The 14,021-nt window shown below is 42.0% G+C and overlaps 1 protein-coding gene across 1 annotated transcript in view; it reads right to left on the bottom strand.

The window, feature by feature from the left end:
- The window catches only part of LOC139559790 (metabotropic glycine receptor-like), a 129,595-nt gene extending 116,467 nt beyond the window's left edge, over positions 1-13,128 (bottom strand). Inside the window, exon 1 of the mRNA XM_071376145.1 lies at positions 11,619-13,128. Within this exon, the coding sequence (XP_071232246.1) occupies positions 11,619-12,538 (920 nt within the window). The 5' untranslated portion in view covers positions 12,539-13,128. The remainder of the gene's footprint in view (positions 1-11,618) is intronic.
- Positions 13,129-14,021: the final 893 nt, after the last annotated feature.

Raw genomic sequence — 14,021 nt, 5'->3', positions numbered from 1 at the left:
TTCATGCTATGTTGAATCCATTTTTATTTCATTTTTTTTTTAAATGTGCCCTGATGAGAGAAGCAGCCAAGCCTAAATAACCCAATTGAATCATGTTGAATCTAGCTCTGAACATCATGTTTACTGTAACCAAAACATGAATAGCTTATCCGCTTACAGTAAATCAATAGACCAAAGGCTGCTTGATGCTGTTTACCTCTGGGAGAGTCTCCTGCAGTGTACACATGCAGCACTTCTACTGGCACATGGTTCAATAGGCTACTGCATTGGTTCATTAGGCTACTGCATTGGTTCATTAGGCTACTGCATTGGTTCATTAGGCTACTGCATTGGTTCATTAGGCTACTGCATTGGTTCATTAGGCTACTGCATTGGTTCATTAGGCTACTGCATTGGTTCATTAGGCTACTACATCGGTTCATTCGGCTACTGCATTGGTTCATTAGGCTACTGCATTGGTTCATTAGGCTACTGCATTGGTTCATTAGGCTACTGCATTGGTTCATTAGGCTACTACATTGGTTCATTAGGCTACTGCATTGGTTCATTAGGCTACTGCATTGGTTCATTAACCTACTGCATTGGTTCATTAGGCTACTGCATTGGTTCATTAGGCTACTGCATTGGTTCATTAGGCTACTACATTGGTTCATTAGGCTACTGCATTGGTTCATTAGGCTACTGCATTGGTTCATTAGGCTACTGCATTGGTTCATTGGGCTACTGCATTGGTTCATTAGGCTACTACATCGGTTCATTCGGCTACTGCATTGGTTCATTAGGCTACTGCATTGGTTCATCAGGCTACTGCATTGGTTCATTAGGCTACTGCATTGGTTCATCAGGCTACTGCATTGGTTCATTAGGCTACTGCATTGGTTCATCAGGCTACTGCATTGGTTCATTAGGCTACTGCATTGGTTCATTAGGCTACTACATTGGTTCATTAGGCTACTGCATTGGTTCATTAGGCTACTGCATTGGTTCATTAACCTACTGCATTGGTTCATTAGGCTACTGCATTGGTTCATTCGGCTACTGCATTGGTTCATTAGGCTACTGCATTGGTTCATTAGGCTACTGCATTGGTTCATTAGGCTACTGCATTGGTTCATTAGGCTACTGCATTGGTTCATTAACCTACTGCATTGGTTCATTAGGCTACTGCATTGGTTCATTAGGCTACTGCATTGGTTCATTAGGCTACTGCATTGGTTCATTAGGCTACTGCATTGGTTCATTAGGCTACTGAATTGGTTCATTAGGCTACTGCATTGGTTCATTCAGCTACTGCATTGGTTCATTAGGCTACTGCATTGGTTCATTAGGCTACTGCATTGGTTCATTAGGCTACTGCATTGGTTCATTAGGCTACTACATTGGTTCATTAACCTACTACATTGGTTCATTAGGCTACTGCATTGGTTCATTCAGCTACTGCATTGGTTCATTAGGCTACTGCATTGGTTCATTAGGCTACTGCATTGGTTCATTAGGCTACTGCATTGGTTCATTAGGCTACTGCATTGGTTCATTAGGCTACTGCATTGGTTCATTAGGCTACTGCATTGGTTCGTTAGGTTACTGCATTGGTTCATTAGGCTACTACATTGGTTCATTCGGCTACTGCATTGGTTCAGTCGGCTACTGCATTGGTTCATTAGGCTACTGCATTGGTTCATTAGGCTACTGCATTGGTTCATTAGGCTACTGCATTGGTTCATTAGGCTACTGCATTGGTTCATTAAGCTACTGCATTGGTTCATTAGGCTACTGCATTGGTTCATTAGGCTAATGCATTGGTTTATTTTTTGTCACTTAAATATCACATGATTTTTTTTTTTTATAGCACTGCAATAAAATGTGCTTTACAACTGCAACATTTTCTTTGCACCACCATGACAAAATGTGTAGAATTGCAGGAAATAAGCTTTAAACCTGCAACATTCTCTCCACCAATAAGAGGGGTGTGAACCGTTTGTGCCATGAACAGTGCTTGTGCCTATAGAAATAGTTTGGCTTGCATCCAAAGAACCTTTCACATATCCACAGTTGGCATTCAGACAGCTGGAGAGTTGGACTGGCAGCTCCTAGATCTGTACAGTTCACTACTACATTTCATGAACACGGTCCCAGGAATGCAATGATAGTAAAACTGAATGCCAGATAAGCCAACAAAGCTGAAATCCCTGGTCTACTAAGGTATCAGTATGTAGGTCTATGTCCTTGGCTGACATCAGGTGTTCTCTACCCATGGGCCCCAGGTCAGTCTCTCTCTGTATTCAGCCTGTCTGTTAGTGTCTACCCATGGGCCCTAGGTCAGTCTCTCTCTCTTTATTCAGTCTGTCTGTTAGTGTCTACCCATGGGCCCTAGGTCAGTCTCTCTCTGTATTCAGCCTGTCTGTTAGTGTCTACCCATGGGCCCTAGGTCAGTCTCTCTCTCTTTATTCAGTCTGTCTGTTAGTGTCTACCCATGGGCCCCAGCTCAGTCTCTCTCTCTTTATTCAGTCTGTCTGTTAGTGTCTACCCATGGGCCCTAGGTCAGTCTCTCTCTGTATTCAGCCTGTCTGTTAGTATCTACCCATGGGCCCTAGGTCAGTCTCTCTCTTTATTCAGTCTGTCTGTTAGTATCTACCCATCGGCCCTAGGTCAGTCTCTATCTTTATTCAGTCTGTCTGTTAGTGTCTACCCATGGGCCCTAGGTCAGTCTCTATCTTTATTCAGTCTGTCTGTTAGTATCTACCCATGGGCCCTAGGTCAGTCTCTATCTTTATACAGTCTGTCTGTTAGTATCTACCCATGGGCCCTAGGTCAGTCTCTATCTTTATACAGTCTGTCTGTTAGTATCTACCCATGGGCCCTAGGTCAGTCTGTATCTTTATACAGTCTGTCTGTTAGTATCTACCCATGGGCCCTAGGTCAGTCTCTATCTTTATACAGTCTGTCTGTTAGTATCTACCCATGGGCCCCAGGTCAGTCTCTCTCTTTATTCAGCCTGTCTGTTAGTATCTACCCATGGGCCCCAGGTCAGTCTCTCTCTTTATTCAGTCTGTCTGTTAGTATCTACCCATGGGCCCCAGGTCAGTCTCTATCTTTATTCAGTCTGTCTGTTAGTATCTACCCATGGGCCCCAGGTCAGTCTCTATCTTTATTCAGTCTGTCTGTTAGTATCTACCCATGGGCCCCAGGTCAGTCTCTATCTTTATTCAGTCTGTCTGTTAGTGTCCATCTTTCTATTCCCTTTTCTGGCTCTTTCTTTCTTTACCTTTTTTTTCAGTTTGCCTTTAATCCTCCTGATCTCTGTATTTCAGTTTGCCATTAATCTTCCTGATCTCTGTATTTCAGTTTGCCATTAATCTTCCTGATCTCCGTATTTCAGTTTGCCTTTAATCCTCCTGATCTCCGTATTTCAGTTTGCCATTAATCCTCCTGATCTCTGTATTTCAGTTTGCCATTAATCCTCCTGATCTCTGTATTTCAGTTTGCCATTAATCATCCTGATCTCTGTATTTCAGTTTGCCATTAATCCTCCTGATCTCTTTATTTCAGTTTGCCATTAATCCTCCTGATCTCCGTATTTCAGTTTGCCATTAATCCTCCTGATCTCCGTATTTCAGTTTGCCATTAATCCTCCTGATCTCTTTATTTCAGTTTGCCATTTATCCTCCTGATCTCTGTGTTTTCTGTGTCTGGCAACCTTTCACTCTTTCTTACATGATCAAACACTATCTCCCACTTTCACACAGTCGGCCTGTCTGTCTGTCTGGCTGCCTGCCTGCCCCACTCCCCATCACTCTCTCTCCCTCTCTCATAATGCCCAGGCCCAGGGCTGCTTCTCCAGAGGAGCCTAACACCCATTAGCTGCATGTGACTGAAACAAACACCAATGAAGAGAAAAGGCTGAGGCTCATGCCATCTTTTCCCAGGAGCAAGAAGAGAAAGTGTTGATAAACTAAATAATCTCTCTCTCTGTCTGTCTGTCTGTCTGTCTGTCTGTCTGTCTGTCTGTCTGTCTGTCTGTCTGTCTGTCTGTCTGTCTGTCTGTCTGTCTGTCTGTCTGTCTGTCTGTCTGTCTGTCTGTCTGTCTGTCTGTCTGTCTGTCTGTCTGTCTGTCTGTCTGTCTGTCTGTCTGTCTGTCTGTGTGTGTGTGTGTGTGTGTGTGTGTGTGTGTGTGTGTGTGTGTGTGTGTGTGTGTGAGGAATGGAAGGTGAGACTAAATGTGTATTGGGAATGTGAGGATAAAGAAACATGGGATAATCACCAAGCAGGAGAAAGGCTTTCTCAACATTCCACAGATTTCACAACACACTGTGTGCCCTCAGGCCCCTACTCCACCACAACATTACTAAATCCATGTGTATGTATAGTGCGTATGTTATCGTATGTGTGTGTGTGTATGCATGTGTCTATGCCAATGTTTGTGTTGCTTCACAGTCCCCGCTGTTCCATAAGGTGTTTTTTAATCTGTTTTTTAAATCTAATTTTACTGCTTGTGTCAGTTACTTGATGTGGAATAGAGTTCCATGTTGTCATGGCTCTATGTAGTACTGTGTGCCTCCCATAGTCTGTTTTGGACTTGGGGACTGTGACCTCTTGTGGCATGTCTTGTGGGGTATGCATGGGTGTCCAAGCTGTGTGCCAGTAGTTTAGACAGACAGCTCGGTGCATTCAGCATGTCAATACCTCTCATAAATAAAAGTAGTGATGAAGTCAATCTCTCTTTCACTTTCAGCCAGGAGAGAATGACATGCATATTATTAATATTAGCTCTCTGTATATCCAAGGGCCAGCCGTGCTGCCCTGTTCTGAGCCAATTGCAATTTTCCTAAGTCCTTTTTTTGTGACACCTGACCACACGACTGAACAGTAGTCAAGGTGCGACAAAACTAGGGCCTGTAGGACCTGCCTTGTTGATAGTGTTGTTAAGAAGGCAGAGCATCGCTTTATTATAGACAGACTTCTCCCCATCTTAGCTACTACTGCATCAATAGGTTTTGACCATGACAGTTTACAATCTAGTGTTATTCCAAGCAGTTTAGTCATCTCAACTTGCTAATTTTCCACATTATTTATTACAAGATTTAGTTGAGGTTTAGGGTTTAGTGAGTGTTTTGTTCCAAATACAATGCTTTTAGTTTTAGAAATATTTAGGACTAACTTATTCCTTGCCACCCAATCTGAAACTAACTGCAGCTCTTTGCTGAGTGTTGCAGTAATTTCAGTCGCTGTAGTAGGTGACGTGTATAGTGTTGTGTCATCCGCATACATAGAAACTCTGGCTTTACTCAAAGTCAGTGGCATGTCGTAAGTAAAAATTGAAAAAAGCAAAGGGCCTAAACAGCTACCCTGTGGAATTCCTGATTCTAACTGGATTATATTTGATAGGCTTCCATTAAAGAACACCCTCTGTGTTCTGTTAGACAAGTAACTCTTTATCCACATTATAGCAGGGCCTGTAAAGCCATAACACATACATTTTTCCAGCAGCAGACTATGATCAATAATGTCAAATGCTGCATTGAAGTCTAACAAGACAGCCCCCACAATTGTATCATCAATTTCTCTCAGCCAATCATCAGTAATTTAATTTAATGTAAGTGCTGTACTTGTTGAGTGTCCTTACCTATAAGCATGCTGAAATTCTGTTGTCAATTTGTTTATTGTAAAATAGCATTGTATCTGGTCAGAAGTTTAATAAGGGTTGGTAACAGGCTGATTGGTTGGCTATTTGAGCCAGTAAAGGGGGATTTTCTATTCTTGGGTAGCGGAATGACTTTAGCTTCCCTCCAGGACTGAGGGCACATGCTCTCTAGTTGGCTTAAATTGAAGATGTGGCAAATAGGAGTGGCAATATCGTCTGCTATTATCCTCGGTAATTTTTCATCTAGATTGCCAGACTCTGGTGGCTTGTCATTGTTGATAGACAACAATACTTTTTTCACCTCTTCCACACTGGCTTTACGGAATTTAAAAGTACAATTCTTGTCTTCCATAATTTGGTCCGATATACTTGGATGTGTAGTGTCAGCGTTTGTGGCTGGCATGTCATCCCTAAGTTTGCTTATCTTGCCAATGAAAAAGTAATTAAAGTAGTTTTCAATATCTGTCACGCCCTGGCCTTAGTTATCTTTGTTTTCTTTATTATTTTGGTTAGGTCAGGGTGTGACATGGGGGCTTTATGTGTTTTGTCTGGTCTAGGGGTTTTGTATGTTTATGGGGTGTTTTCTAGTCTAGGTGTTTGTATGTCTATGGTTGACCAGATTGGTTCTCAATTAGAGGCAGCTGTTTATCATTGTCTCTGATTGGGAACCATATTTAGGCAGCCATATTCTTTAGGGATTTCGTGGGTTATTGTCTATGTGTAAGTTGCCTGTGTCTGCACTTTTCGTATATAGCTTCACGTTCGTTTTGTTGTTTTTTGTATAGTTTGTCAAGTGTTCTTCGTTTTGGTAAATAAATAGAAGAATGTATTACTATCACGCTGCGCCTTGGTCCTCCTCTCTTCCTCCATACGACGAATGTGACAATATCAGTGGGCTTTGTGATGAATGAGCCATCTGATTCAATGAATGAAGGAGCCGAGTGGTCATATAAGGTGCCCCAAAGCGTCTTACTATCATTCTTTATATAATTTATCTTTGTTTCATAGTGTAGTTTATCTTTATTTTTATTTAGTTTAGTCACAAGATTTCTTAAATGTGCAGTACGTTTGCCAATCATTTGGGCTGCCAGACTTAATTGCAAAACCTTTTGCCTCATCCCTCTCAACCATACAATTTTTTCAATTCCTCATCAATCCAAGGGGATTTAACAGTTTTTACAGTCATTTTCTTAATGGGTGCGTGCATATTAGTAACTGGAATAAGTAGTTTCATAAATGCATCAAGTGCAGCGTCTGGTTGCTCCTCATTACACACCACAGACCAGCAAATATTCTTTACATCATCAATCAATCAAATTTATTCATAAAGCCCTTCTTACATCAGCTGATGTCACAAAGTGCTGTACATATGAATCACTACAAAACGTATCGTAAGACCTCTTATACACTATATTAGGCCCAGCATTTGGAACTTTGGTTTTCCTAGATATAGCTATTATATTGTGATCACTACATCCTATGGATTTGGCTACTGCTTTAAAGCAAATATCTGCAGCGTTAGTAAACATGTGATCAATACATGTTGTCATGACGTTGCCTGCGTGGGTATAGCAAACCCCATCCCCCTCTCCCTGCCTCCCCCTTTCCTCCTTCAACCCATGCTGTGATCACAGAGAGACGTTGTAAATTCCTGAGGATCTCCTCATGGCTAAACAGTATTAAGAGAGAGGGTAAACTTTCAGGACAAAGGAATTCTCTTCCACCTCACAGAACTTGAGGTACGAACAGATTTCATGTTCCGGAAAAAGTATTAAAGGCCGGTGGACAGTCCAGCTATTAACATGTCCATTGGTCACCACGTGGGAAACTCACGTGAGACTGTGGGACCACATTACCATACCGCTGTTTATATAATAACCTCAGATATGAGGTTTACATCTGTGTGTTGTATAAAATGAATGAGTGAGTATGATACTGTTTGTATAATTGTGTAGTATGATTTTGGACTGTTTAATTAAGAAAAGTACAAATACCTTCTTGATTTGAACTAAATCCAAGGACCGCCCTGATCCCAGTATGGGTCAGAGACCATGGGACCACCCCTCTCTGCTATCTGAATAAAAGCCAACTTTAAGAAATTACCAATGGAGACCATGTTTCTCTCAATCACGAGAGGACAAAGGTTTGAGACCAGACTGCTGAATCTTTTAACCATCCCACGTTGTTAAACTCTTAGACTATCGATACCGACAGAATAAGAACAAGTCTTTGATATTGACTTCTAGTCTGCAGCTAGGAATTCGGTATCATTGAACGCGAAGAAAGACAACCGCCGAAACAATCATTCTAAAAACGAATGTCCCTCTGAACAATCCACAACCGAGACAGAACTTCACTCCAACCAAAACGAACTTCTCTCCAACGACCAAGGCGACACACACACTGGACGTAACTATATATATATTGATTGCAATTGTTCCCGAATGAGTGAGCGTTCATGTGTAAGGATTAGCATGTCAATTGTTATAGTTATGGACTCTGTAGTGAATTCTTAGTCGAACGCAACTTTCCCTTTGTCTAACAGCCGCCATGCCGGTTTAGCCCACTAGGGCATATTTTCTCCCATCATTTCATGTAACTATTTTAAGTTTGTTTGTTTTGCATTTCTGTGAATTAATTAGTTAGTAATAAATAAATGATTAAAGACAATTGATGTATGGATGACTCATAGTGAAGACTGGGTTCGTGCAGATCAGCGATTTACGACGTTTGGAATGAGACTGACGTAAGGTAGAGTAAATCAATCATTAATTAGAAGACCATTGATCAGATATGAAATATCTGAAAGGTTATATTGGGAAATGATAACTTTGTAATCTAATAACTTTCCCTGGTGCCCTCGAATTCATAGTTAATTAGTTACGTTATTACTAAAGTGATCGCGTAATCCCTAATTACAGGAATCTATGATAAAACTAAAAGTCTTCAATTTAACGATGCCAAAGACACAACAATGTTGATGATTTAATTCCTGTGCTGTTTGTAACTACCCTGGTAGGTTGACTGACAACCTGATACAGGTTGCAGACACTGGTTACAGTTTGAAGATTTTGCCTGAGTGGGCAGCTTGATGATAGCCAGTCAATATTTAAATCACCCAGAAAATATACTTCTCTGTTGATATCACATACATTATCAAGCATTTCACACATATTATCTAGATATTATTAGCACTTGGTGGTCTATAGCAGCTTCCCACAAGAATGGGCTTTAGGTGAAGCAGATGAACCTGTAGCCATATTACCTCAACAGTATTTAACATTAGATCATCTCTAAGTTTTACAGGAATGTGGTTCTGAATATAGACCACAACACCGCCTCCGTTGGCATTTCTGTCTTTTCGGTAGATGTTATAACCATGTATTGCTACCACTGTATCATCAAAGGTATTATCTAAGTGAGTTTCAGAGATAGTCAGAATATGAACGTCATCTGTTACAAGCAAGTAACAGATGAAATTCATGTAACCAGTCTAATTCAAACAAATCCATTACCAAACAGCCATTATACTAGATGATCTCTCAACCAATATGTCATAGGCTTAACAGACTGTTTATGATAATGGCCTCAAAGCCAATGCTCTCATTCTGCATTTCCTCCAAAAAAGCACACTGGAATCATTTACATTTTGATTAGGTTTACAAAAAACCTGGTCTCTATTGGTTTATTTAATCCTTGGGGTGAATAGATTGCTTGGGATGTACATCCAAAGATTTGGCCAACAAAACTCTCCTAAAAAGGAAGAGAGAGAGACCGTGCAGAGGGATTCTCTTAGATCTTTGACACGTCTGAACTATAGTTGTGAAACTGAATCCACAGGCCTATTCTAAAAGTCATGCTGCTGCTAATCACTAGACCACTATGCCACATCCATTTGTGGGAATGTCAAATGAGTTTTAATGCGCCCTCGGGACATTCTGAAATTCTGAACAGGAACCAGCTCTTTAAAAACCAGTGGAAGCAGTTAATTTTGCAGCCAATTAAAGGTCATCTCACTGATGGCTTTTAATACCAATGTCCTCCATTAAACGGGTGTCAGAGAGCAAAGTGAACTTTACAAAATAAAGTATATTGGGCTTGAAATCCGATGTCTTCAAAAGCAACTCCAAGATCGATAATGCTTCCCTCTGTGCATGACCTGGATTTGATTATTTGTGATTAAACCTTTATTTTATTAGGGAGTCATACTGAGACTACGGTCTGTTTTACAGATGAGCACTGAATTACAGCAATTACAGAAATACACACATCAAATACCAATCGCAAGTAGAAAGAAAGGGTTGATAGCCGTGATCTTTTGCTAAACCGGGACCGTACATTAGCTGTCTGCAACAGCAGGGGTCTTTTTGTATTTTCAGGCTGAACCCTAATCCAATGACCTACAGATGGGCCTCTGTTTGATCCCCTTCCGTCGCAGATCTAAACTTGACTGGGTAAGTGTGATCAAGCACCATGGAAGATCTTACCCCATTGCAGAGACCTATCAAAACCTTTCAGATCGGTTAAGAGGTTTCAACAAGAGACTAAAGCAAAGGGTGGCTAACCCTGGACATGGAATACCTGGGAGAGCAGGTATGTGCAATTTAGCCAATCACTGATATTCACAAAGGCCGCGGCCCTTGCAGAGCAAGGGGAACCACTACTTCAAGGTCTCAGAGCAAGTGATGTCACCGATTGAAAGGCTATTAGCGCGCACCACCGCTAACTAGCTAGCCATTTCACATCCGTTACACCTGTTTAGAACTAAATGTTGCTGTACCTGCAGCACTCCACAATAGAGCTCCTGGCTTAGTGATATGGGCTTGGGAATTGTTTTTGGATCAGCTCGGGCAACAGCTTTGAGATGATCTTGCATGTGTGCTAAAGGCATGACTAAAACGGACTAAACTTACAGTATGTAGTTTTGCCTAAATGAATAAAGCTCAGGGACAAACTAACATGCTGGAATTATTGTGTAGACACAGCACTCGCATTTAAGTGGGAGTAAAGTGGACTTGAAATTCAAAGTGGTCTTTTATAATTCATTCATGACTAACTAGATGTTTGTACACACTTGCACCTTGAAATGTGACATATTTGTTGTATTTCCTAATGCACCGATCTACTCACGCAGCAAACCATTTTTGAACCATGCAGGCAAAGGTTTTATTTAAAAAAATTTTTTTTACAGCAAACACATTCCTCAAAAATGAAGTGTAGAGGCCTACAGTGTGAATACAATAGACATGAGCTGTTTTCGATGGACAGTAGTGTTGGTTAATCACGGACAGTATTTTTAATAATAAACAAATACAACCATCGACTGTTTCATTGTTGGTGGGCTCCATGCGCATTTGCGCAGAGTTGCCAGAGCAACTACAATGTCAATGAGCAAACAGTCGGTGGCTGTAACCTATTAAATTAACGTTTATTAAAGAAGTAATGGATTTCAGCAAACAAAGAAAGGCACGCAACTATAGAGGACAGAAATAGGTAGTCTACAAGGTAAACATTTCATAATAAAGTATTGACCTTGTGCGAATCGATGTAGTCAGAGCTGAATTCCTCAAAGTCTGGTCTCTGCTCTTCTCCGTTGGTGAAGTTCATCAGAAACTTCCTTCACAATGGAGGTGAGTTTAGACAGCTAGGTCTGTGGAAACTATCCATACGCATCCGAATAGAGGATAGCTCTAAAGTCACTTATGTAGATCAAAATACAGTACGGTAAACTACACAACTTTGCTGTGGCGAAGCAGCTTTATCCTACTGTTTGTGTTGACGGGATTTATTTGGGCCCTTTTCCATGCACATGGCCTGATTCAAAGCGCGGGAAGCGCACTGTCAGGACTTCAACAACTGAGACAGGTCTACAATAACATGTTTGATTGATAAACGTGTCAAATGTAAACCAAAAGTGTTCCTTTCAAACAAACAGTCATGAGTCACAGCCAGGTCCCTTAGTCTATAGGCTACTCACCTGAACTCGGGCGCGGAATTTGTCTTCAGCCCATAGAACCCTGCAGACAAGGTGAGTAGCCAGTGCGGTACGAAATTCCCATGCTCGCATTCCAGGTAAGGCGCAGACCACTTGATTTGACTTTTGTCGAGAATGTAGCCATTTTGAGTGGCTACAGGGTCTCGGCTCGACGCCCTTCTCTGCATGTACGTTTTTTTTCGGTCCCTGAACTCGTTAAACCACTCAGAATCCGGGCTCCTGTTCTTGAGATGGTGGTGAGCGGAGTTGGAAAGGTCCTGGAGAACCACTTCCCCTTCAGTTCTTGTCGCTTGAAGGAAAAGATGGGGACCCGGCGTCGGAGCATCAGTATGGAATGTAACCACTGCCCTGTGAATTTTGGGGTCCCCCTCGAGAATACTCCGAACCAGTGCGTGGTACCAATGAATATCCCTCCGAAGGCTGTGCTCTCTTGACCTGTTGGCTTGTAAAATCATGTTCAGAAAGTTGGTTGCGTGCGCCATGGTGTCCAGCACGCTATGGAGAAAATAGTATGAGGCCACATTGGTTCCACCGCGGAGGCTACTCAACTCATACCTCCTAGAACAGTTGACTTGTTCAAGAGCCGACGAGTCTCCCGTGTGCAGGAAAGCTGTTACCACCCTAGGCAGGTCCTCTTCGATTTTGTGCGCCACAATGGTGCGCTCCGTGAAGGGTCCTGGGTAATAAGTTGGATGGTGCATCGATTCCTTGTTGATATTTTGAGTGCTGTACATAGTGGGGTTCTTCGATCGTATTTCAGCGTCTTTATCGTTATCCGACCATTCCACATACCCATAATTAGATCCGAAAACGAATCCCATTTGCAGAAGCAGGTGAATAAGAAAAAAAGCCATACCGTGACTGCTTTTACCGAAAGAGTGAAGAATCAGTTTGCTCTCCATTGAGCATAACCGAAACCAACCACTTGCGCGCAGTGACTAAATTGATAGCCTAATGGACACCTACTAGGAGATGAATTAGTATGATCCCAATTCAATACCGTAAGGTGCCATTAAACGATACTATCAAAAGCTGTAGGCTACTTGCTCACATGCTCGTCTTTGATAGAGAGACGCTTCCTCAACAGCCGTTCACGCTCTGCAACCGAGCGTCAGCCAATCCTCTTACTGCCAAGACAGGTTTAGTTATTGCAGCGGTGAGCTCCGGTGGTCGCTTTACATGGGCGAGTTAACACTCAAGCCGCCAGTATCAACCCTCCTAGTGCAGGCTGTAGAATTAGAGTGAAAACAGAGGGGAGGCTGGAGCAAATTGCTTTCAAAATCCCATCCCTCCCAATATCGCATAGGTGAGGTGTCTTTGGCTTCGTTTAGACAGGCAGCCCAATTCTGATATTTTTCCCACTAATTGGTAATTTGACCAATCAGATCAGCTCTGAAAAAGATCTGCTGTGAAAATTTCTGATGTAATTGGTCAAAATACCAATTAGATGTGAAAAAAATATCAGACTTGGGCTGCCTGTGTGAATGCAGCCGTAGACAGGCGTGTGTGACTGCTATTGCTGCCAATCGTCTTTGAGAGGTGGGATAATATGGGTGGAGCGAGCTGCCGGGAGCTGTCCGGTCCTGAAAGTAGCGCGTGAGGAGGGGAAAGAACCGTGACGGATTTATGCATGACTGCTAAAGTGAAACGTGCAGGGTTTTAATTGGGCTTTTGTAGGTGATGGAATAATCCCTATTATTTTTGTATTTGCCATGGTCACTGTCCAGTAGTCTAATGTCCCACAGTTTTAACATAGCCCATATCTTTAGTTAATAATGAGAAAAATGCATGAGCGTGTAGCTCATTTGGTAGAGCATGGCGCACGCAACACCAGGGTTGTGGGTTCTATTCCCACGGCCACTAGTATGAAGATGTATGCGTTCACTTCTGTAAATCGGTCTGGATGACAGCGTCTGCTAAATGACTGAAATGTTATAGTGTCATGCTTTCTCTGTACCCTACGGGTGTGCCTGTGTTTCTAAATACAGCTGTGCCTCGTTGTGTTGTGGGCTTTATCAAGAGCCAGTTCCAGGAGAGCTGCCTGCCACCTGGGGTTACGTGCTGTTACCATGGTGACAGAGGTTATGACCGTAAAGGCCCCAAATGCACTGTTCCGAGATAGAGAGAATGGAGAACATAGTGAAATGCATAACAATGTACTAATAAAGGTAATTGGTTATGATTAGCACAGAGCAAAGAAACATCTTCAAAGGACTGAAAATGAATCACTTCAGTAATCATTTTAGATTACTGTTGAAAGAAAGCATCCAATTTGTCTGGATTGTTTGTTTCTATGTTCTATTCATTCCATTTCTATGCTGCTGACTGCAGTACAGACTACAAGTCAGCGTTCTTGTTTCTCACCACCTACACCTTTATCCAAAT

The sequence above is a fragment of the Salvelinus alpinus genome, chromosome 30 (genome assembly GCF_045679555.1).
Source record: "Salvelinus alpinus chromosome 30, SLU_Salpinus.1, whole genome shotgun sequence".
NCBI lineage: Eukaryota > Metazoa > Chordata > Actinopteri > Salmoniformes > Salmonidae > Salvelinus > Salvelinus alpinus.
This window is presented reverse-complemented; position numbering and strand designations above follow the sequence as displayed.